The 26,691-nt window shown below is 36.9% G+C and overlaps 1 protein-coding gene across 4 annotated transcripts in view; it reads left to right on the top strand.

The window, feature by feature from the left end:
* Window positions 1–26,691, top strand: part of ERBB4 (v-erb-b2 avian erythroblastic leukemia viral oncogene homolog 4) — a 1,604,115-nt gene that overhangs the window by 1,219,223 nt on the left and 358,201 nt on the right. For all 4 annotated transcript variants that reach the window (XM_006872745.1, XM_006872748.1, XM_006872746.1 and 1 more), the window contains exons 18-19: window positions 6,202–6,324; window positions 9,656–9,754. In XM_006872745.1, coding sequence (XP_006872807.1) covers window positions 6,202–6,324; window positions 9,656–9,754 — 222 coding nt within the window. The remainder of the gene's footprint in view (window positions 1–6,201; window positions 6,325–9,655; window positions 9,755–26,691) is intronic.

Here is a 26,691-nt window from a genome sequence, read left to right as displayed (position 1 = left end):
TCCAAATCTAAGCTCAGTTCTCTTTCCACAATCCCATTGCTGGTTCTCAAATTCATCCTATGCTTACTTTCAAGATACAGTGCTCAAATTCCTAAAAGAAATAGTTAGTAAAAATTGCATTTAAGTAACATCTCAGAAAATTACAGAAAACTAAATATTCAGCAAGAACCATGAAACTTTCAAAGTGAGAAATTATTACATAGTATATGCCAAAGCATAAAATAAATAAGATAGTCTCTATATTAAATACGTTGTTGCTGTTAAATGCTATCTACTCAGTTCAAACTCATTGCAATCCTGCTGTAGGGTTTCTGAGGAGCAGCTCGTGGGTTTGAACTGCCAACCTTGTGGTTAGCAGTCCAGTGCAGATCCTACAGGGTCACACTACATATATATATTATGAGTCCATATTAGATATATATAGTCCAAAATAATGGATTTATCTCAAAACAAATTTTGACTGTATATTTAAAATTTTTTGTTGTGCTGAAAATAGATACCGCAAAATATTTACCAGCAAAACTTTCAGATTTACAATTCAATAGCATTAATTATATTTTCTTGTTTTATCACTATTAGCAGTATTATTTTCTAATCCAAATGACTTTATATGATTATTGTAGGTTCTTAAAAATGACTTGTAAGAAATAATCATTATGCACAAATTGTACAAGGATTTATACATTCTCATATTGTTTCCAAATGAAGTGCACTATTTTCTTCTATAAATTTAATAAAGTTTTGTGGGTCTGTGATTTGTTTTGAGTAACTTGACAGCAACCATATGCTGTCAAATGTATATATTCACAATATAAATTTAAAAAGTGAAATGAAAGGAAATTGGTTAGTAACTTATTAGAAAATAGCCTAAGTTTATTGAAATTTTTATCATGTTCTTTCTGTCGCTACACTTACCTACATTCAAGACCATTCTTGTAATTAAGTAAGCCATGATGTTCACAGAAGCATGCTAATAATACCCCAGCTGGAAGGCCACAATGCACTTAGTCCAGTAAATAGACATTTTGAAATACTGTGGTGGTTTAAAGACAATTTGAGTGGGAGTAGCCCTTAATTATTTCCTTATGCTGAGAAAGAACAGGCCATTTGTCTGTGTTTAAAGTTCAGTTCTTTTATTTAACTTTGAAAAATACAAGTGTATGTGCTATTTCAGTCACTTACCTTTTTCCTCAAGCATAGATAAAAGACTTTAGCATCGGCTATAAAGACTTTCTTGTATCCAGAGTCTCACTCATGTACACAATTTCTGTCACATTTGCATGATTACAATACATTCATACATGCTTAGTCATCATTTCTGGCTGAAATCCCTTCTACAATATCACAACCAAAGCCATCAGTCTAGTTTTATCCTTTGACCGAACGCAGCATATCTCATAACCTGGTGTTTCCCACCGTAATCTCCCCATTCAGACATGTCCTCTGACTTTACCCTGATGTTGGGTCCATACTGTTCTTCTCAGAAGCGGTGTCTTTCCCACATGCCAATCCATGTGTATTTCCAGAAGCCCTAGTATGATGCTGTAGGATAAACACTGGACTGCTAGCCACAGGTTGATGGTTCAAACCCACCCAAATCTCCTTGAAAACACTATACAGGTTCACGATGAGTCGGAAATGATGCAAAGGCATTTAACAACAACAATCTTAGTGTTCTTTCTTCAGGAAGCTTAAACAAGTGAGTCTTACTCCCCAAGATTACTTTCTTCCTTTGCATTCCACTGCATTTACTGATGATCTAGAATCTAATCATATAATTTTTTGATTTATGAACTGGAAGATAGTTTGAATGCTTACTACTTAAACTATGGCCAAGGACAATCACCTTACTGTTGTTGTTAGGTGCCCCCAAGTTGGCTCTGACCCATAGTGACTCTGTGTACAACAGAACAAAAGAGCGCCCAGTCCTACATCCTCCTCACAGTTGTTGCTACATTTGAGTCTGTTGCCACAGCCACTGTATCAATCTGTCTTGTTGAGGATCTTCCTCTTTTTTCACGAACTCTTACTTTTCCAAGTATCATGTCCTTCTTCAGAGACTTGTACCCCTTAATAGCATGTTAGAAGTATGAGAGATGAAGACACACCATCCTGGCTTCTAAGGAGCATTCTAGCTGTACTTCTTCCAACACAGATTTATTTACTCTTGCAGTTCTTGGTACTTTTAATATTCTTCTCCAACACCATAATTCAAATGTGTCGATTCTTCTATGGTCTTCCATACTCACTGTCCAACTTTCATATGCATGTGAGGTGATTTGAAAATACCATTACTTGGGTCAGGCACTCTTTAGTCTTCAAACTGACATCTTTGCACTAGAGCATGTTAAAGAGGTCTTGTGTGGCCGATTTTCTTAATGCACTACATCAATTGATTTCTTGACTGCTGCTTCCATGAGTGTTCATTATAGATCCAAATAACATGAAGTCTTTGACAACTTAAATCATTTCCCACTTATCATGGTGCTATTTAAAATGATTCAGAGTACTAATATTACACTGTAGCATAAGCACTGGACTGCTACACACAGGGTTGGTGGTTGAACCCACTGATGGCTACTTGGAAATCCTACATAGGGGTCGCTATGAGTTGGAACAGGCTTAATAGCACTTAACAACAGCGGCAAATGTATTGATACAGTTGTGAGGATATTTGTTTTCTTTGCATTAAGATACAATCTATAGTGATCTGCTTCAGTAAGTATTTTAACTCCTTTTCACTTCCAGCTAGCAAGGTTGTATCATCTGCATATCGCAGGTTGTCAGTGGGCCTTCCTTCAATTCTGATCTTCTTCATATAATCCAGTTTCTCAGATTAGATGCTCAGCATACAGATTAAGTATAGTGAAAGAATACAACCCTGGTGCACACTTTACCTGATTTTAAACTATTCTGTATCCCCTTTTCTGTTATAACAACTGCCTCTTGTTCTATGTACAGCTTCTTCATGAGCACAATTAAGTGTTCTGACTACCCATTCTTGTCAGTATTATCCATAGTTTGTCATGATGTACACAGCCAAAAGCCTTTAAATGTCAATAAAGCAGAAGTACACATCTTTCTGACATTCTTTGCTTTCAGCCAAGATCCATCAGACACCAGCAGTGATATCCATTGTTCCACATTCTTTTCTAAATACAGCTGGAATTTCTGGCACTCCCCCTGTTGATGTGCTATTGCCATTATTGAACTATCTTCCATCAAAGTTTACTTATATGTGATATTAATAATACTGCTCATTGATTTCTGTATTCAGTCAGCTTACCTGTCATTGGAATAGACACAAATATTGATCTAGCCAATCAGTTGACTAGGGAGTTGTTTTCTAAATTTCTTATCATAGATGAATGAGCAGTTCTAGTGCTGCATCAGTTTGTTGAAATACTTCAATTTGTATTCCCTCAATTCCTGGAGCCTTGTTTTTTGCCACTGCCTTCAGTGCAGCTTACTCCTCTTCCTCAGTATTATTGATTCTTGGTGATATGCTACCTCTGGAAATGCTTGAATATGGACTATTTCTTGTTGGTACAGTGTCTCAGAGTATTTCTTTCATCTTTTTTTGATACTTTCTACACATTTAATATTTTCCCCACAGAATCCTTCAATATGGCAACCCAAAGCTTGAATTTTTCTTCAGTTTTATTTAGCTTGAGAAATAATGAGTGTGTTCTTCCTTTGGAGTTTTCTAACTCTAGGTCATTGCATATTTAACTATAATACTTGCATTTGTCTTCTTGATCTGCCCTTAGAAATTTTCTGTTCAGCTCTTTTGCTTCCACATGTCTTCCATTTGTTTTAGCCTCTCTATGCTCAAGAGTACATTTAAGAGTCTCTTCTGATATCTATTTTAGTTTTGTTTTTTTTTTTTTACCCCCTTCCAGTCTTATTTAATGACCTGTAATGTTCTTGATGTCAGCCCAGAGCTCTTCTGATATTCGATTTGTGTCTAATGCATCAAATCTTTTGTCATGGTCACTAAATTCAGGTGGGATATATTCGAGGTTCTATTTTTACTCTCATGGACTTGTTCTGATCGTTTCAGCTTCAACCTGAACTTGCACATGAGCAATTGATGTTCTAATTCCAATGTCAAACCCTGGCCTTGTTTTGTTGTTGTTGTTGTTATGTTCCATCGAGTCGGTTCCGACCCATAGCGACCCTGTATAGGGTTTCCGAGGGTGTAAATCTTTACGGGAGTAGAAAGCCTCATCTTTCTCCCGTGGAGCAGCTGGTTGTTTAGACTAATATTATTGAGCTTTTCCATTGTCTTTTCTCACACATTTAGTCAATTTGATTCCTGTCTATTTCATCTCATGAGATCCATGTATATAGTTGACTTTCCTATTGTTTAAGAAAGATATTTGCATTGAAGAAGTCATTGGTCTTGCAAAATTCTATCATGTGAACTCGAGCATTGTTTCTGTCTCCATTGCCATATTTCCAACTGATCATTCCTGTTTGTTTCCAATCTTCACATTCCAATCACCAGTAATTATCAATTCATCTTGATTTCATATTCGATTAATTTCAAATTGAAGACATTGGTAGAATTTTTCAATTTCATCATCACTAACTTTAGTGGTTGTTGTGTACATTTGAATAATAGTGGCCTTAACTTATCTTGCTTGTAGGGTATGGATTTTTATCCTGTCACTCACAGCATCATACATCAAGATAAATCTTGACATTTTCTTTTGACGACAAATGTGACCCCATTCCTCTTTGATTTGTCATTCCTGATACAGTAAACCATATGATTGTATGATTAAAAATGGCAGTACCAGTCCATTTAAACTAACTGAAGCCTAGAACATCAAACTTTATGCATTCCATTTCATTTTTCACAACTTCCAAGTTTGCTAGGTTCATTTGAACATTCCATGTTCTGATAATAAATGAATATTTAGAGCTGTTTTCCTTCATTTTGGATTGTACCGCATAAGCAAATGTAGGTCCTGAAAGCTTTACTCCATTCATGTCATTATTGTCAGCTGAACTTTGCGGAGGCAGCTTTTATCCACAGTCGTATCTTTAGTGCCTTCCAACATGAGGGACCCCTTTTCTCACCTAGAGGTTGTTGAGTTTCAGAATTTTAGCATTGACAAAGACCTGATGATACATTTTAATATATACAGCTGCATTTTAATATGCATTTCAGATCATCTATACTGCACACCAAAGCTTGAGATGCACTATTTCAAGTTTGGCATTGTGTTAGTTTCTTGTTTGTTTGTTTTTCACAATTTTAACTCAGATAGCTTTATGCTAGCATTCAAGCTAGATTTTTCAGTACCAACAGGGAGCCTTTTATTTTTATTTTTGTATATGCATCAGAGGCACTAGCCTTGTAATACTCAAGGTGATCACACATCTGTTACATGTGATCACCCAGGCAAAAACTAGACATGTAAGGACAAGGTGTGAAGGAATGCTTAAATGTTTGTCTGTGGATGGTGAGTGACCCATATTATAAAAATATTGTTTGTCAAGGATAAGTGTATTTGTATATTTTATATGTTTGTGAAAGAGAACCAGAGAGAGAAATATACAGAAGGACTGAGTGTTGGCTGGAAGGTTATTTAATTTTTTTTTTAATTTCAATCAAAACACATTTAAACATGTCTCTGTGATCAGTGGATGACTGCAAACAAATTCTGTCAGTAGTAATTTGCCTTAGTCTCATTAAGGTGCCTTCAATATAAGAATACTTTTAGTGCCATGGGGATAAAAATTGTTTTGGGGGTCAGGACTAGTATTAAATTTTTAACAAAACTGAAGTGGACAATGTTGCAAATCACTGAAACATTGCAATAAATTTATGGACATACTGCTCCACATAAAACAACAAAATATTTGATGAAACAAGTATTTTAAGGAAAGTTGGGAAGATGTCAAAGAAGAGCCAAGGGTGGGAAGAATGGTCTTAATGAACAAAGAAACTATGGCTGAAGTCCAGAAATTTGTGGAAGACAACCATAAACAACCATGGTTGTGATAGCTACTGAAGTTGAGATCTCCTATGAGTCAACATTTTCTATGTTAAATAAACATGTTGGCCTTAGCAAGCTTGATGGGCACAAAAACATTGTGTGAAGGATCAGCTAGTTCACAGAGCTAATCTTTCTAAAGGTCTTTTGAGCAATGGAAAGTTTTGTAACCTGGATTCTTGTTGCTTTGCAGTTGGTAGAACCCTTAACCCCCAGTGGCACCGCACCCAATCAAGCTCAACTTCGTATTTTGAAAGAAACTGAGCTCAAGAGAGTCAAGGTCCTTGGCTCTGGTGCTTTTGGAACTGTTTATAAAGTAAGTATGAAATAATATATACCATCAGTTATTTCAAAAATTTCTTTAAACATTTTTTTATAATAGCCAGAGTTATTACTGTAGCTAACCTAATTACTTTTTTAATATTCAGAGAGGAAAACCTCTATAGTATTGAGCAGTTGCTGCACAAATGAATTTATTAATTTTTCTTGAACAAACTGGAACAGTCATGAGAGAAAGTCAGGGAATACTGGTACAAAGCAAAAGTATAAATCTTTCTTTGGATGCATTTCTGAAACCCTTTCATTATCATTTTCCCTTTGGGAACTCTCTATCCTTATGAAGTATACCCAGCCTCAACCTAGTAGTTCTCTTTTCTATTACGCAGTGCTCCATGAAATCTCAGGCATATGGGACAACATACCATAATTCCCTGCTCTTGAATCAAAATCCTTCCCCATTAGGACCCAGATACGTTAAAAACCCACCCCAATATACTGACAGTAATAAAGTGGGACTAGTTCTAAAGTTAGTCTTTGTGTAGTACAAACTGCTAACACACTAGGCTAAACAAAGTTTGCTAGTTTCAGCTGCCAACAAACAGCAAGCATGAATGGCCTGATGATGTACTTCTCAAAACAGAGCCTTCACAAACCCTACACAGTGCTTCGCTATTCTTACTCACTTGGGACTACGTTCAGAGTTGGCTTAAAGGCAACTGATTGGTTTTTTTAAGCCACTCTTTTTCTATGCTGGTTACACATATAAGTTAATAGGCAATTTTAATAGTTGTGATGTCTTCATCATTATGTGTAAATGTAGAGAAACTGTGTAAACTTCAAGTCAGATAGGAGGGGAGGATGCTATCATGAGTTTTCAATAAGTGATGTATTTCTGGAAAGAGAAAGCTCACATGATGGTATTTGTATGTTTACTTGTTCAGTTTAATTTTAAGACCAATCCAGAGGCCAGATCCAAGGTTAATTGTGGTGAAATTTATTTTAATGGAAAATCACAAGAATAAGAAATATTTCTGGATTAGTGCTGAAGGCTTCTGTACAGTCCATTGCTACAATTCCCATAATTTACTTTGGCAGCTTTATATATTTCTCAAAACTATATGTAAGTCTATGTTTTAATAAATAATATCTGTTAACATATATTAGATTATAAGGATTTAAAATTAACTTAAAATTACATTTTAAATGTTCATTATTTTCTATTAGAAGCCATCAAGGCTAGATCAAATGAGTACTAACTGCAAGTTAGTTCTTGTGCATCTCCCATCACTTCACGTCACTTTCAGCTTCACTCTCAGCTCTAGCACTCTATAGCTATGTCCTTGTCCATAGGCTCAATTGTCCCCAGGTCTCACCACACTTTGAATCAACCAGACCTTCTCTTCTCTTTGTCATCTCCAGGTCAATGGGAGTCTATGGAACATAGTTGAACTCAGCCCATTTCTTTATTGCTACCTTTCCCCGCTCTTCCACTCACTTGTAGACCAATGTTATCACCACCAAGCTTACATGCCTGCTCATGTGTTCCCTTTGAGTTTCAGTCTTAGAAGGGGTTGGTCTCCATATTCTTTTGTATGTTCAAAGGAGCATGCATTTTCTTGGTTGTTTCCCATTATATCTTTATACAAGCTACAAAAAGTAGACTCAGATTATATTAGTATGTATAAACATCAATGTATTTAATTATATTAATCATAAGTACGATTTTTGTATCATTTACAATAAATTTCCATGCTCTATCATCTTTAAAAAATGTTGGGGAGGGATTGTAGTTTAGGAGCATCCAACATTATGTTATCTTAAACTCAAAATGTGTGTTATAATACATTTAGATATAGACACTGATGTCTAACTCTCTTCTCCAGAGACTTGCTAAGTTACTCACTTGTATTATATTTTATCAGTATGTCACAACTTATAACAGACCAGAAACTTAAGGGAGTCTTATTTCAACATTATGATTATTACTTTTTAATATTATCTATATTTAGGTATCTTTTGGATAACAAAAAGCATATATGTTAGCATAAAATAACTAAGAGGAAAGCTTTTTTTTTTTTTTTTTTGCCATATGATTGCAGCCGCTTGATATAAGTAAGAAAGTCAATGGAAAAGGGTTTATTTAGGAATAGCAGACTATTTTTTAACTTCTTTTTATTTTAAAGTTATAACATGCATAAGTATTTTTTTCTGAAATGGCAGATAATAAATTAAAATCTTATTTCCTCCCCCCTTGTGACCACATATTTGCATCTGTGACCACTTGGGACAATATGTTTTCTAAAATATTAATGGATAATTCATGCATTCTTGAAAGTCTTATAAAAATTATTATCCCTTTTCAAATATTTGAATTCAGATTATAAAGAAATGTTGATATTTAGCTTAAAGTTATACTTTATTTAAATTTTGCCAACATTGTACCTTCCAATGAGTGGATCCTGTTCAGATAGTGTAGTTACACTTCTGATGCAAAGATAGAACTAGCAACAGACAATATAAATAAATATTTTACAGTACTTCAGAGATAATAAAAATTCTTGACATACACACATACACTAATAATATAGACAACTTGATGTATGCTGAATGTTTGCCTTTGAAAATGAATACTTAGTAATCATTTTTGAAAATTAACTTTTGAGCCAATCGAAGTTGAAGAACATGAGAAATTTTTTTGGCTTGCAGAATAATTAGATAATATTATAGCTGAAAAGAAATTATTGTATTACTTAGTCCAATCTTCTAATTTACTGATAATATAATTGAAGCTCAAAAAAAAAAAACCTTCCAAAAGTCTTGAAATTATTTGATGATATCATCCAAAATTAAATATTAATGTATGCTATCCTAGTCCGATGATATCTTCACTCTTCAAAGTCTTCATGCATTCAAATCGAAATCTACAGGAGTGTAAACTCCTTGAAAGTAAAATGTGTATATGATTCATCTTCAAGTTGTGAAAGCAGATAACAAGTTACCAGGTAACTTGTACTATACAATCGTTGTTGTTGTTAAAGTGCCTTCGAGTTGGTTCCAACCCATAGTGACCCTGTAGAGGGTTTCCAAGGAGCAACTGGTGAGCTTGAACCACCAACCCTGCAGTTCAAACTGACTTTGCAGTCTAGTACATTAACCCACAGCGTCACACCAGGACTCCTGTACTATACAATAGGTACTTAATAATTGTCTTTGAATGAATAAAATAATGTAGCATTTCAACTATTTTTAAGATGTTAATAGGCTGGTTAGCCAAATCAAATGTCATTTCTGGTGTAAATGTTGCACATCTTAGTACATATTTAATAATAATAATAATAATAAAAAAAACCCTCTTATTATTTTCGAAGGGCATTTGGGTACCCGAAGGAGAAACAGTGAAGATTCCTGTGGCCATTAAGATTCTCAATGAAACAACTGGCCCTAAAGCTAACGTGGAGTTCATGGATGTAAGTACAAATCTCCAGGCATTTTTATTCATTGTTATATGGATGACACTGAATGGGGGAACAGTGGTGGTAGTAGTGTGCCATGGAGTCACTTCCAACTCTGTAGGGTTTCCGAGGTTGTGTATTTTTATGAGAGCAGAAAGCTTCATCTTTCTCCCGTGGAATGGCTTGTAGTTTTGAAATGCTGACCTTGAGGCTAGCAGCCGGATTCGTAACCACTACGCTACCAGAGCTCCTTTGGAGTGGTGGAATAAAAGACTATTAATAATAAAGAGTTTTCTCTAGATAAGTATTAATCTTACAAGTAAAGAAATTTCTAAGTCTATTTCAGAGAATATGGTTCACCTGTAGTTCACAAGTGGAGGCCTGGTGTGGTGCTGTGGGTTAATGTGCTGGACTTCAAAGTCAGTTTGAACTGCAAGGACAGTTGTTCAAGTTCACCAGTCGTTCCTCCAAAACCTTATACAGGGTTGCGATGGGTTGGAATCAACTCAACGGCATAACAATAACACATACAAACAAATGAGTCAGAAAAATGTGCTATTGTTCCACATTTTTCTTCACCAGCTAATTTTTGGAAGTAGAAAGCCAGGTCTTTGATCCTAGTCTGTGTTGGTCAGAAAACTCTCCATAATGAGTGACCCCACTGGTATTAGAAATGCTGAAGGCAGACTTTCCAACACCGCAGCAATACACAGGCCACCGCATTACACTGACATGCAGGTTGTGGGATTATATTTAATAAACAGACATAATTAGTGACCCTGGATAGTATTAGAGGTGGCATGTGGTGATAGTAATAATAAAAGTCACTAATATACTAAGTGTCAAGCACTGTTCTAAATAATTAAAAACTGCATAATAACTCATTTAATTGCTACAATACAAATAGTTGAGGAACCTGAGGTGTAAAGATTAACACAAGATCAAAAAGAAGGTAATGGCCCATCTAGCCAAGGGTCCACTGACTACTGAAGATTTCAGGACCCTGCTGTCTGTCACTACTGCTCACTCTGCCTTGTAATGGAAAAGTTGTTGTTGTTGTTAGGTGCCATCGAGTCGGCACCGACTCATAGTGACCTTATGCACAGTAGAATGAAACAATGTCCGATCCTGAGCCAACCTCACTACTGTTGCCACACTTGAGTCCATCGATGCTGCCACCTGACCTATCCATCTCATTGGGAGTTTTCCTCTTTTTCTCTGACCCTCCATCTTACCAAACATGCTATCCTTCTCCAGCAACTGGTCCCTCCTAACAATATGTCCAAAGTATGAGAGACGAAGTTTGGCCATCTTGGCCTCTAAGGAGCACTCTGGCTGCACTTCTTCCAAAACAGATCTATTGGTTCTTTTGGCAACCCATGGCACTTTTAGTATTCTCCTCCGACACCATCATTCAAAGGCATCAATGGAAAAGTAGCCATAGAGAAACAAACAAGCAAAAACATACATTGCAGTGAATGTATTCTAATAGAAAATTGTTTAAAGAAATAAGAAGCAGGCTTGACTGGACGTGTGGGTCAGCCTTTGCTCTCAAGGGCTATGGGCTTATCCACTATGCCAAAGTGCACTGGGGAGTAGAGAAGGCATTTACAAAGGAATCTGATTGTTCTATATAATTCTGGTTATGATTGATTTAAGGAGTCCCCGTGGCTCAATGCTTAAGCACTCAGCTGTTAACTAAAATGTTAGTAGTGCCGATGCACCAGCAGTTTCACAGAAGAGAAGACCTAACAATCTGCTCCCATAAAAATTATTGTTGCTGTTAGGTGCCATTGAATCAGTTCCAACTCATAGTGACCTTATGTACAGCAGAACAAAACACTATTGGTCTCGTGCCTTCCACCCAATCTTTAGTTAAGAAAATTCTAGGAATCAGATCTACTCTAGTCTATTTGTTGTTGTTGTTAAGTGCCGTCGAGTCAGTTGCAACTCATAGCGACCCTGTATAGGGTTACCAAGGAGCAGCTGGTGAGTTTGAACTGCTGACCTTGCAGTTCAAACGGGTTTGCACTCTGATGCATTAACATACAATGTCACACCAGGAGTCCATACTGTGGTCTATAGGCTTGCTATAAGTCCAAATGAACACATTAGCATAGAGGAATGATCTATTTAACTTAATACATTAATCAAGATAAATTTATATAGTAAATTAATCTCTATTTGAATTAGGAGTTTACTCGAGCCAGAAATCACACATTGAAATTTACTTTTTGTAATCCAAATTCAGAATATAGGTACAGAGCTCCATCTGTGGAATAATAATAGAATTCTGAAGAAGAGAAGTACTTTATAAGGTCAATCAGAACTTTGAGATTTCCCGTAGCAAAAAATTGTCGATTGAGCTGTTCAGAACATTTCTGAGGGCAGGATGGAATAAAACTATATATGGAGCATGCTGTTATTTTTCACGTTTTATGCAAGGTATCTTTCCAGGGGTTCCATCAAAGCCCTAGATACATTCTTTCTCTGTCTTTTTACATAATATCTTGAGTAATAAGAATGATTTTGATTTTTAAGTGACCTTCATATGAAGGTTGATTTAAGAGTAAGCACTTTGACTTTCTCTTTTTTAAAAGGTAGATTGCTATATATTTCTGCCCAGTAAAATAGATTGGTGTAATTTTAAAGCAAACATTTCATACTTACATTCTTCTAAGCTCTTTTATAAATTTTACAGGAACTTAGATTGTGAACTTAATTTTTTTGGATATAATATTGATCATGGACTATTGGTGTGGGGCTGTAGGACCAACACTGGACTGTGAACCATATGTCAGCAGTTCAAACCCACCAGCTGCTCCTCAGAAACCCTACACAGGGTCTCTATGAGCTGGAACTGACTCTACAGCATTTAACAACAACAACAAAAACAACTGTTAGATTAAAGGAGTCCTTGTAGAGTAGTGGGTTATGAATTGGGCTGTACATTGCAAGGTAAGAAGTTTGAATCGACCAGCTGTTCCCCATGAGGAAGATGAGACTTTATGTCTCTGTAAAGATTTATAGGAACCCTATGCAGGGTCACTGAGTCTGAACCAGTTCCTTGGCACAACCACCACTTCCACCCCCCACCATTCTTACATTGATTTACTAATAATTGTAGTACAAAACTCAATAGATACAAATAGGTTGATCTGATTGGTCGGCACCTGTGAATTACCAATTGGTAAATAGTCTAAATATGACCCCTTATTAAAAGTATCAACATCTATGTAACATACATTGAACCCAGTAACTAAATACTGTTTCCTCTTATGGTTGGTTTGGTGGTTACTGGAGTAAAAAGCTAATCTTTCTCCTGCAGAACTGCAGGTAAATTCCATCTGCTGACCTTACGGTTAGCAGCCCAATGTGTTACCCACAATGCCAGCAGAGTTCCTGTCTCCTTCTGTAGTTTTCTAAAACTTCTCACACTCTCAGTAGTTACTTAAATGCTCTGGCTCATAAATCTAAAACTGAAACCTTTTAAAATAAATATCACAATTTGATCACAATCACAGTTATAAATGTCATGCTTAATTTTTTTTTAAAAAAAAGTAAAATTTACAAAGAAAATTGTCAATAAGTTGAATTGCTATAGGGTAATAGGCAAAACTGATATAAAAAAAGATTGTGCCTAGCTTTGACTGATGCCAAAGCTGAAATTCACAAGAATGCTAATCATCTCTGCTGGAGGCGCTGGACAGCCATTTTTGTCATATTTCCATGGAAACAGAGTGGCAAAAGGGGGTTAAGAGGCTACAAAATAATCACCTAAGAAAGAAGCTCTAAAACCTCATCATGGTTTTGAATGATTATTTGAAAGCTCCTAACCCCATCTTTTTTTTCTCTCCATTTTTTTTTCTCATCTAAAGTCTATCCCCATGGAAACAAGACTAGGGATGGCAGCTTGAAGTCTTAGATTTGCTCTGAATTTTAAATGAGGCTCTGATTGAGCCATGAAAGGAGTCATTTTCCTAGATGGTTGATGGATTTGGGAACCAACAGACTCTAAGGAATCTCGTCTTTTTAAAAGTTAAAAATACAGAAGGGGAAATGTTTTGACTGTTACTTTTCTACCTGTGGTTAGATGCCAGAACAGTAACAGATTGATGGGCTGCTATCGGCATAGTTACAAAAAAACACTTTGTACTTTATGGTGACTTATTTCAAAGCATTAGGATGATAACATCAGAATGATTAAAACAGTGTAACTGGTAAAATGAAGAGTAGAGTCACTCCACATGATAAGCACTGGGCTGTGAACTGCCAAGTCTGCTGTTAGAACATACCAACTGTTCTGACTTGTAGTGACCTTGTATTCAGTTTCTGAAATTTTTTTTAATCTTTGTGGGATTGACTTGACTGCACTTAACAACAACCGAGCAAAGTCCTGATGTGGCACTGTAGGATAAACAGTGGACTGCTAGCTGCAAGGTCTGCAATTCAAACCCACCAGTTGCTCCTTGGAAACCCTATACAGGCTTGATGACGTATTGCATTGGGCAAATCTGCTGCACAGGAGCTTTTTAAAGTATTGAAGAGCAGAGATGTCAGCTTGAGGACTAAGGTGCGCCTGGCCCAAGCCATGGTGTTTTCAATAACCTCATATGGATATGAAAGTTGGACAGTGAATAAGGAAGATCATAGAAGAATTGATGCCTTTGAGTTGTGGTGTTGGAGGAGAATACTGAAAGTGCCATGGACTGCCAAAAGAACCAATAGATCTGTTTTGGAAGAAGTACAACCAGAGTGCTCCTTGGAGGCCAGGATGGCTAGGCTTCGTCTCTCATACTTTGCACATATTGTCCAGAGAGAACAGTTACTGGAGAAGGATGTCATGCTGGGTAAGGTGGAGGGTCAGAGAAAAAGAGGAAGACCCCCAACAAGATGGATCAGCCAGGTGACATCATTGATGGCGTCAAGTGTGGCAGCGGTAGTGAGGTTGGCTCAGGATCGGACATTGTTTCGTTCTGCTGTGCATGGGGTCGCTATGAGTCTGTTCCGACTCGATGGCACCTGACAACAACAACAACAACATTAGTTGGAACGAACTCTATGGTACTTAACAACAAGAAGTGTAGCTTAAAAGTAGATATTACATACCTATATTCTTAGCTCATCTGTTATATTTGTTCAGTACTCCAACTGATTGAACAACATAGAAAAGCACAATATAAAAATGGAAAGCAAAATTATTTCCATTTTTAACTCTAGGATTGAGTTGAAATTGCAAATATCCCCAAGTAACTAAGTTAACAATAGCATGTTTGACATATGTGTTCATTTAGATTCTTTCAGAGGTAGAAGTAGAGTCTGAAATAAGGATTTCACCAGAGTTGTTTGTTTTATATGGAGGAAACATCAGTAAGGAAGTCTGAAAATGAGACATGCAAGCCAGGTACCATTATTGCCTGAGCGTCTTTCTACTGGAGAGAGTGGGGAAGCCAATATGGGACAGAGACCTTAGAGTTCTTCTTCTGAAGGAATGAAGGAGCTGAGATCCTTATGCTACATACTGTTGGTCATTTGTTAAGGGCTGTTGGCTCATGAGGGTAAAGTCAGAGTGTCGTCTAACCCATGGGAGAAAGGAATGCATCTGGAAGACATTAGTACAACACTATGATATATCTTCCAAGGATAAACTTTCAAACTGAAATAAGGTATTCTGGTACATGATTCTCGCAAACTAGAGTATGTATATATTTATATGCATGTGTGTGTACAGGTTTTATAACATCTTATGGAGGAACATAAAGTTTGCAAAGTCCAAGGAAAATGAATATTCTTATTAAGCTTTTCCCCTAGAGAATAAACACTATTTGATTAATCAAGGTAGCTACTCTTAACTGTTTATTATAATAAATTATGCAATTTCATACTCAGAAACTCAGCATTACATCCCACACTTATACTGATGTACAAGGACAAAGGTGAGGACGTTCAGAATTTCGTAGAGCTTCAACTATAGGCAAAAAAAGAATAAGGAGCAGTTTGTATTCTGTTAAATGCTACACTAAAAGCAAGGGAAGAGGAATTTGGTCATAGGGCTCCTAGGCAGTTCACCTGAATATGCCTAATGGATTCATAATAACAATAATAACACACAGCCAGTGAATAGCCAGTATATTCTTCATTCTCAGATTCGACATCATCAAGAAAATGACTCTAAACTTCCACTTTTATAAGAATCCCTACATTAAAACCATCTCCTAGTTTTTGTTACAAATAGCCTCATTTCACTGAGAAAATGGGTCTGTTTGTTTTGTTCGTGTTTTAGAATCTATCATATGGTGTAGAACACACACATAAACACATAAAAAATGATGCCATTGAATAGGATTCCTGGACGTTGGGATCATGAATTGTTAACATTAGACAGGCTCTTTAGTTTGACTGAGTCCCACTATTATCATATTTAAGTCCATTATCAATTGACCATATTTGCCTCAAAATGGAATACTTTTTAAAATGATCTGCCTAAATTACTGTCTTCTGTTAAAAAAAAAAAAAAAAAAAATTATGCCTGGAATGAGGGAAATGCATTTAATGATGCTAAATTCCAGGGACTGATCAATATTGTCTGGATCTTGCTGGCTTCAGTTTCAGCTTCTTTGAGACCAGTCAACCAGATGGCACTGCTAGGCATACTGAAGATTATCAAATGCATCATGTTAATGGTAGCCACAATTGATTTCAAAAGGAAAGATTTGTTTCCCTCTTCCAGTTTCATAAAGATCTCTTTTTACTCAATTGTCATTTTTCTGTTTTCTTAAGAAATGGAATGTGGTTATATGTATCTCTTTTCTGTGTACACTTACGTTATTCAAAATGTTGATGGGAGTTGACATCTTATAAGTGAGGCGAGAAAAAATGGTTCATTGATGCCATTTATATTTCTTACTAAGATTATTGCAGACTTCCGAAGTGATTTTTGAAAAAAAAATCATTTAATTTATTCCATTACATTATTTCTACACTGCTTTTTCATGCCTATGGTATCATATGGTTAGAGGTAACCCTTAGTTAGATTCAATACAATATTAACTGTGGATTTTCAAAACTTCACATTATTTCATCCAACTACATGTTTTGGCTTTATGAGTTTTTCTTGCTTATATGTGTAAAAACACGTCACTATTTCAGGGGTGATAAATGCAGAATTCGTTGTCTTCTGTTGTTGTTTTTGTTAAGTGCCATCGAGTCAGTTCTGACTCCTAGAGACCCAATAGAGCAGCTGGTGAGCTTGAACCGCTGACTTTATGGTCCAAACTGACATTGCAGTCCAGCATATTAATCTGCAGTGCCACACCTGGACTCTTTTTCTTCTCAGGATTATTATTTAGACATCACAAAATGCCATGCTACTAGAATGTTCTCAAAAATTATGTTTACAACTTTTTCCTTAAATAAATAATTATAGTAATAAAATAGTAAAGTTTCTTGTTAGTGCTTTTGCTCTAAATAAAAATGAAACACTATTTCAAACACTTTTAGGGAGCTCTGGTAGCATAGTGGTTACAAATCGGGCTGCGAACTGCAAGGTCAGCAGTTCGAAACTACCAGCTGTTCTGCAGGAGAAAGATAGGCATTCTGCTCCCGTAAAGATTTACAGCCTCGGAAACCCTGTACAGGGTTGCTATGAGTCGGAATCTACTCCACAGCCCACACCCAGCCATTCTTTATTGCTGCCCTATCACTTCATTTCCTCAAGGTCCAATTTAGGAAACATTTTACCTTCTCAGATATCTCCAATTCATTGCCTATTTCTATTTCTCACTATGCCTAAGCTACTTCCTGTATTCACATTCCTCTTCAGCAACTTTAGATTTCTGCCTCATATTGATAATCACATTCTTATGAAAGCTTTCAACTTTATGTTTCTCAAGATCATGCTGTAAGCAAACAACCCTAGAAATATTGAAGGATTTCATGGTAATGTCCTAGGCCTCTTCTCAGTCTACATGTTCTATTTAGATTATCTCCCTAGCCAAAAAAGTCCCAAACTCACTTCTATCGAGTTGATTCCAACTCATAGAGACCCTGTATATAGAGTAGAAAGCCTCATATTTCTCCCCCGGATCAGCTGGTGGGTTTGAACTACCAACTTTGGGTTAGCAATCTAGCGCATATTCTACAGCACCACCAAGACTCCTTTGTTGTTGTTGCATGCCATTGAGCTGCTTCACACTCATTATGACCCTGTACAGAGTTTCTAAGGAGCAGGTAGTGAGTTTGAACCACCAACCTTGCAACGCAAACCAACTTTGTGGTCCAGTGCTTTATCCCACAGTGCCACACCATGATTCCTAGAGGCTCAAAATCTGTCTCTATGACAATGCCTCAGAAATTTACATATGAGAAACAGATTTCTGTTTTATGAATCAGACTTCATCTCTGTTCTTAGTTTTGCCACATTGAAATCTCAAGATTTTTATTCCTGGAATCAATATCATCATTTTCTTTTCTAAAGCTCTTCTGCCTTCAATTTTATCCATATAAATGTTGTGTATATCCATTCACTGTATTGTTACATGAGAAATGTGAGATTTATCCTTGATTGTCATACTCCTGTAAACTATGCATTTTGATTTTAGGAATATTGTCGTTTTCTACCAAAACGCACATTTGGATAGCATTCTCTTCATATTACATTGCTACCAGTTTAATCCACATCATCAACTTCTTCAATTTGAACTATGGAAGTAGCCGCCAATTTGATCTCCCCACTTTTTAATATTGTTGTTAGATGGCATTCATTCAGTTCCAACTCATGGCAACCCTATGTAAAATATAATGAGACAATTCCAGATCCTTTGCCATCTTCACAATCATTGCTATGTTTGAGCCCATTGAGGCGGCCACTGTGTCATTCCATCTCATTGAAGAGCTTCCTCTTTTTCATGCCCAAAGTACGTGAGACAAAGTCTTTTCATACTCACTTCTGAGAAGCATTCTGGTTGTACTTCTTCCAAGATAGATGTGTTCATTCTTCAGGCAGTTTGTGATTTATAGTATTCTTCATCAATATAAAATAATTCAAAGTTCTCAATTCTTCTTCAGTCTTCCTTATCCATTGTCCAGCTATTGTATGCATATGAGGTGACTGAAAATGTCATGGCTTGGTTCAGGCACACCATGGTCTACCAAGTAATATCATTGCTTTTTAAAATTTTAGAGAGTTTGTGCAGCAGATTTGCCCAATGCACTAAGTCATTTGAGTTCTTGATGACTGCTTTTTTAACCTCCATTCTACCTAATGAATTCCTAGTTAACCTTACGTTCTCAACTGTAATATGTTGTTGTTGTTAAGTGTTGTTGAATCGGTTCTGACCCATATCAACCTGATTAGGGTTTCTGAAGAGTGGCTGGTGAGTTTGAAATATCGACCTTGAGGTTCAAACTGACTTTTCAATCTAGCACATTAATCCACAGCACCACACAAATTTCCTCAAAAGGTCCCTCTCTGATCCCCTAACCTGATTTACAGACTCCTGGTATGGCGCTGTGGATCAGTGCGCTGGACTGCAAAGTCAGTTTTAACCTCAAGATTGGCAGTTCAAACTCAACAGCCACTCCTTGGAAACCCTATACAGGGTCGGAACCAACTCAGCAGCACTAAACAACAACAACAACAACAACAACCTCCTCTGGTAGAAATGATCAGAGAGATTCCTTATGATGTCCTCATGATATGGGTAGCAGAGAGAGTGGTACTGGGTTTCCTTCTAAGCTCCTTACTCTTGAGTTCCCTTGGGTCTTATACAGTGATTTTGGATAGTGTTTGCTCCCCAAATAAAGATTTTCTATTATAAGTTCTTCCTTGTCTCCTACCTTTTCATTGCTGCTCCATGAGAAATATGAGTACTGGATGAGATCCTATACAAAAAGATAGATTTTTTGGGAAAAAAAAAGTAATTGGCTGCAGTCATTATAAATTATCCTTGCCAATAACACTTAACAACTGAATGTAGTCGATATCCTAGAACAAGAACTTTAAATATTGCCTTAAGAGGTACTAAAGTTTATGAAACCAGCTAAAGTGCTTGACAAGTTTTACATTTGACAGCCCTAATTTCTCTCCTGAAGCACCTAAAAGAGACTGTCATTGTTGTTATGTGTCTTGGAGTTGGCTCTAACTCACAGAGTTGATTCTGATTCACAGTGACCCTTTTGAGGGTTTCTGAGGAACAGCTGGTAAATTTGAACCATGGAGTTTACAGTTCAAATGACTTTGCAGTCCAATGCTTTATCCCACAGCACCACACCAGGACTCCCTAGTCTAAAACAGTTCTTCTCTGTAAAGCTTCAACATGTAACTTGGTGAGACTTTACCAGTGCAGTTTAACTGATTTTGTTTCTCCAACGTATTTTATGAATTTATGGAAATGAAAGGATATTTCTCCAGAGCACACAGTCTATTTTAACAACATTTAAATTTGGTGAATGGAAATCAGTAGTCTGTTAAAGGCATTGCTTTTCATATTGTATGCATTTTTCTGCTCTCTAAAAGTTTCAATTTGGGGAATTTCATACATGATTAGGGGATGTGTTGCTGTGCCTGATAGAACTGGAAGAGGAGAATTAGACTGATCACGTGCCCTTTCTGATTCCTATCTCAACTATAGTTGACATTTTGATGGTTTAAGAAAAATCTACCCCTCAGTTTGGCAGCATCACTAGAAACTGTTTATAATACAAAGATTGTGCATAAAATGCAGGTGGAAGCTTTTGCCCCTAGGTAAAACAAAGACCGGGGAATAAAATTTCAGAAAATCAGCGAACAATTTTAAACATATTAAACCTTGATATGGATGCTTTTGTTAATGTTATGCTTACAGATGCAAGAATACAAAATACTGATTTTGCTGAAGGACGTGTCCCTCTGAATAAAATCCTGGTTTGTATTATGTGGCATAAATGATTTTAGTTATTCATAGGACAGTAATTTGGTTTAGAGAATGAAGGTGTAATATGCTGTGATATTTACAATAAACTATGTGGGTTTGCGTGTGTATATCCAGTGGAGTGTCCTGGTAATACTGTAGGATAAACACTGAACTGATAATTTCAAGGTTGGCAACTCAAATCCACCACCTGCTCCACAGGAAAAATATGAGGAGTTCTGCTCCTGTAAACATTCACACTTGGAAACCCTATACAGGTCTCCATTAACAGTCTGCATTAACTCCATGGTTGTGGGTTAGATTTTTATATGATTTCAGTTCTTTGGTGTATGGATAAATGGTAAATTGGTGATGGTGGTGGTGTGCCATGGAGTTGGTTCAGATTAATAGAGGCCCTGCATAGGGTTTCCAAGGCTGTAAATCTTTACGGGAGCTGAAAGCCTCATCTTTTTCCTGTGGAACAGCTGGTAGTTTCGAACTGCTGACCTCTAGGTTAGTAGTCTGACTCATAACCACTATGTTACCAGAGCTCCTAAATGGTAAATATAGTTTCATCCTATTTTTAAAAACATGACTTCACAAGTTTAATGGCATCCCTTGAAAGTCAACTTTAGAATGATAATTGAAAATCTTGCCAGAAATTACAAAAATAACTACATCAAAAAAATGTCTCCAACATATTGTTATAACAGTATTTTTAAATGATAAAAATAATTCTTTATTCTATCTGAAAGCATAGCTGAATTAGTCACAGTTTGTGTATCCCTTTGGCAAAGTATAGACTGTCAGACACTAAATAGGTTGAAAATGGACCTGTTTTCACCTGATTGCATCAAAGCATGCATAGTGGTTATGAATCAGGCTGCTACCCTCAAGGTCAGCAGTTCGAAACCACCAGCTGTTCTGTGGCAGAAAGATGAGGCTTTCTGCTCCTGTAAAGATTTACAGCCTCGGAAACCCTGTGCAGGGTCACTATGAGTCGGAACCAACTCCATGGTACTTCACAACAACATCAAAAGATGCAAAAGAAGTTGTGAAATTTCCTTGCCATTATCACCTGTAATGAATAGTTACCGTGAAAAGATCTTCTGCAGCTAACCATGAAAATTCATTCCAGGTTGCTAGTCATCTTATGCTGAGTCACAAGTGGAGGGATTTGATGTAACCATTTCCCTCTAGATTAAATAAAGAAACTATGCAAATAAAAATAATTCTAAGTAATGTTTTATTTTTGGCAATTTTTTTTAAACTTCAAGACTTTAAGAAGGTCTTCTGCAGCAGATTTACCTAATGCAATACGTCATTTGATTTCTTGATTGCTGTTTCCATGAGTGTTCATGGTTGATCCAAAAAGAATGAGTCCTTGACAACTACAATCTTTTCTCCATTGATAAGAATATTGTTTATTGGTTCAGTGGTGAGGATTTTTGTTTCCTTACATTGAGATGCAATCCATACCGAAAGCTGTGGTCTTTGACCTTCATCAGTAAATATTTTAAGACCTCTTCACTTTCAGTGAGCAAGGTTGTATCATCTGCATATTTCAGGTTGTTAATGAGTCTTCCTCCAATCCTGATGACACGTTTTTCTTCATAAAATCCAGTTTTTTCGGATTATTTTCTCAGCATACATGTTGAATAAGTATGATGAAAGAATAAAATCCTGTCACACACCTTTCTTAATTTTAAACCATTCAGTGTTCCCATGTTCTCCTTGAACAACTGCCTCTTGGTCCATGTACAAATTCCTCATGAGCACAATTAAGTGTTCCAGAATACTCATATTTTGCAATGTTGTCCATAGTTTGTTATGATCCACACAATCAAGTGTCTTTGCATAGTCACTAAAACACAGGTAGACATCTTTCTAGTATTCTCTGCTTTCAGTCATGAGCCATCGGACATCAGCAATGATATTCCTCATTCCACATTCTCTTCTAAATCTGACTTGAACCTCTGGAAGTTCTCTGTCACTGTATGCTTGCAGCCACTTTTGTATTACCTTGAGTAAAACTACTCCATGGGATATCAAAGATATTATCCGATGATTTCTGCATTTCATTGGGTCACCTCTCTTTGGAATGGGCACAAATACGGATATCTTCCAATCACTTGACCAGATAGTTGTCTTCCAAATTTCTTGACATAGATGAGTGAGTGCCTCCAGTGCTGCCTCACACTTTTGAAATATTTCAATTTTTATTCCATCAATTCCTGGTGCTTTGTTCTTTGCCAATTCCTTCAATGCACCTTGGACTTCCTCCTTTAGTATCATTGGCTTTTGATCATATGCTACCTCTTAAAATGGTTGAACATTAACCATTTCCTTTTGGTACAGTGACTCTGTGTATTCCTTTCATCTTCTCTTGATGCCCTCTGCATCATTTAATAATTTGCCCAGAGAATCCTTCAATAACGAAAGTTGAGGCTTGATTTTTTTCCCTACAGTTCCCTCAGATTGAGAAATGCTGAGTGTGTTCTTTCCTACTGGTTCTGTAACTCCAGATCTTTGCACATTTCATTGTAATATTTGACTTTGTCTTTTTGAGCTGACCTTTGAAATTTTCTGTTCAGCTCTTGTACCTCCTCATTTCTTCCATTTGCTTTAGCATCTCTATGCTGGAGAGCAAGTTTCAATGTCTCTTCTGGCATCCGTTTTGATGTTTTCCTTCTTTCTTGTCTTCTTAATGACTTTTTCTTTTTTCTTGTATGATGTTCTGGATGTCATCCCACAACTCTTACTGTCTTTCGTCTTTAGTGTTTAATGTATCAAATCTATTCTTCAGATGATCTCTAAATTCAGGTGGGATATGTTTAAGGTCGTATTTTGGCTCTCATGGACTTGTTTTCATTTTCTTCAGCTTCAGTCTGAATTTGCATATGAGCAATTGGTGTGTTCCACAATCTACCCCTGGCCTTTTTTTTGGGCTGTTGATTTGAAGCTTTTCCACCATCTCTTTCCACAAATGTAGTCAATTTGATTTCTATGTATACCATCTAGTGAGGTCCATGTGTATAATCGACTGTATGCTGTCTAAAGAAGGTATTTGAAATGGACAAATCATTGGTTTTGCAGAATTCTATCTTATGATCTCCAGCATCATTTCTATCACCAAGGCCTTATTTCCTAACTATTGATCCTTCCTTTTTGTTCCCAACCTTTTCATTCCAATCACCAGTAATGATCAATACATCTTAATTGCATGCTTGATAAATTTCAGATTGAAGAAATTGGTAGCATTCTTCAATTTCATCCTCACTGGCTTTAGTGGTTGGTTTGTAAATTTGAATAATAGTGATATTAACTGGGCTTCCCTGTAGGTACATAGATATTATCCTATCACAGACAGCATTGTACCTCATGACTTATCTGGATATGTTCTCTATGCCAATGAATGCAACACCATTCCTCTTCAATTTGTCATCCCCAGCATAGTAAACCATGTGGTTGTCAGATTCAAAATGGCCAATACCAGTCCATTTCAGCTCACTAATGCCTAAGATGAGCTCTGGTCATGTACTGGTTACAAATAAGTCTGCAAACCGCAAGGTCAGCAGTTTGAAACTACCAGCTGTTCCACAGGAGATGAGGCTTTCTGCTCCTGTAAAGATTTACAACCTCAGAAATCCTGTACAGAGTTGCTATGAGTCGGTACTGACTCCACGGCACCTAACCAACCAACCAACCAATGCCTAAGATATTGATGTTTATGTGTACCATTTCATTTTTTACAATTTCCAATTTTCCTATATTCATATTTCACACATTCCATATTTTGATTATTAATGGATGTTTGCAGCTGTTTCTCTTCTATTTTGAGTAGTGCCCCATGAGCAAATGAAGGTCCCATGAACTTTACTCCCACAGGCTTTACTCCATTTGCATCATCATTGTCAACTCTGCTTTGAGGAGACATATTTTATCCATTTGCATTTTGAGTGCCTTCCAACCTGAGGGGCTCATTTTCAAGCACAGTGTTTCTCTGCTATTCATGAGGTTTTCAGTGACTAAATGTTCGGACGTAGATCCTGTCTCCTTCTTCCTAGTCTGTCTTCGTCTGGATGCTCATCTGAAACCTGCCAACCATGGGTGACCCTTCTGGTATTTAAAATACCAGTGGCATAGCTTTCAGAATCACAGCAACTCACAAGCCACCACAGTATGACAAACTGACAGACAAGTTGTGGATCCGATTTATATTAGTTATATATTCATATGTATAATCAGATATACTTTTATATTATATATTTCAGTATACAATATAAATATATTAATATGTGTAGCATACAATTAATATATAATATCAGATATACATTTCTAGAGTCATCTGACAAAGAATATGTAAATTAAGACCAAGTAATAAAGTGACAAAAGGAATGCACTTTTACATCTAGCTTGAGTTAATTCTGACTCCTGGCATCTCTAGATGATGGAGTAGAACTACCCCATAGTGTTTCCAAGGCTATAATATTTAAGTTATGACTCCTGGGTGCACAGTGGTTAAACACTCAACTGCTAACCTAACAACAGATGGTTCAAACTCACCAACTTCTCTGTGGAAGAAAGATGTGGCAGTCTGAGTCCATAAGATGGTTAATGTTCAGCACTGACTCTTTGCAACCCTGTTTAGAGTTTCCGAAGGGAGGCTGGTGTTTGTGAACCACCAACCTTGTGGTGATTAGTCCAATTCTGATCCTATAACACCACATTGAAACCCACAGGGCAGTCCGGCTCAGTCCTGTACTGTCTGCCATTGTGCTTGGTTTTGGTTGGAATCTTTTAGGAAGCCAAGTGCCACATCTTTCTCCCACGCATTACTAGTGGCTTCAAACCACTGACCTTCAGTTAGCAGCTGAGCATTTTACTTCTGCATTGTCTAAGTGGGAGAATGTTGCCACAAGTAATAACACATATGCTATTTCAGTCTTAGAGTCTTGTTTCTTTCAAATCTCTGCTGCCTGTGTTTAAAGCTTCATCATTTTCTTACTTACTATTGTTCCATGACGTTTTATGCCATTTGCTATTTTGAATGAGATTCAAGAATCACATAAAAGGTGTCTGAATGTTTACTAAAATGCTCAGACAAATTCTCTGAGTTCATAAGACGTTATTGTTATCAGGTGCCTTCAAGTTTATTCTGACTGATAGTGACCCTATGCACAACAGAATGAAACTCTGGTCTTGTGTCATCCTGTGATTGTTGCTGTATGAGCCCATCGTTCGTTACTGCCAGTGTGTCAATCCTTCTTACTGAGGGGCTTCCTTTTGTTTGCTGGCCCTCCACTTTCCCAAGCATGATGTACTTCATTACCTCTTTGTATAAAATGATCATCATAGAATTTATGCATCCTTGAGTCTGTTAAAAGAAAATAAAAATATATACTACTTTTAGTTTATATGAGAATATATAAACTAAAGATTTATAACTATATCGAGGATGTAAATGGTGTCAAAGTTATCTAGTGCTGCTATACCAGAAATTGCACAAGTGAACGGCTTTAATAAACAGAAATGTATTCTCCTGCAGTTTAGGAGGCGAGAAGTCAGAATTCAGGGAACCTGCTTGAGCGGAGGAAGCACTATTCTCTCAGCTGGCTCTGGGGGAGGAGCTTTGTTATTAACTTTCCTTTGTGTTTGGAGTTTCTCAGAACAAGGATCCTTAGTCCAAAGGATGTACTCATCTCCCAGTTCTTTCTTGGTGCAAGTAGGTCCCTCTGATCTATACTTGCTTGTTTAATCTCTTTTAAACTTAAAAGATATTACCTCAAGATAGTAGCTAATTCTGTAGATTGTCCTGCCTCATTAACATAACTGCATCTAATCCTGTTTCATTAACATTACAGAGATTAGGGTTTACAACACATAGAGCTCTGCTAACATAGTGGTTAAGGAGCTCTGGTAGCGTAGTGGTTACGACTCGGGCTGTGAACCGCAAGGTCAGCAGTTCGAAACTACCAGCTGCTCCGCGGGAGAAAGATGAGGCTTTCTACTCCCGTAAAGATTTACACCCTCGGAAACCCTGTACAGGGTCGCTATGAGTCG

Source organism: Chrysochloris asiatica, unplaced genomic scaffold (genome assembly GCF_000296735.1).
Source record: "Chrysochloris asiatica unplaced genomic scaffold, ChrAsi1.0 scaffold00212, whole genome shotgun sequence".
NCBI classification, from domain to species: Eukaryota; Metazoa; Chordata; class Mammalia; order Afrosoricida; family Chrysochloridae; genus Chrysochloris; species Chrysochloris asiatica.
The sequence above is the reverse complement of the archived record's forward strand: the minus strand, read 5'-3'. Positions and strand labels throughout refer to the sequence as shown.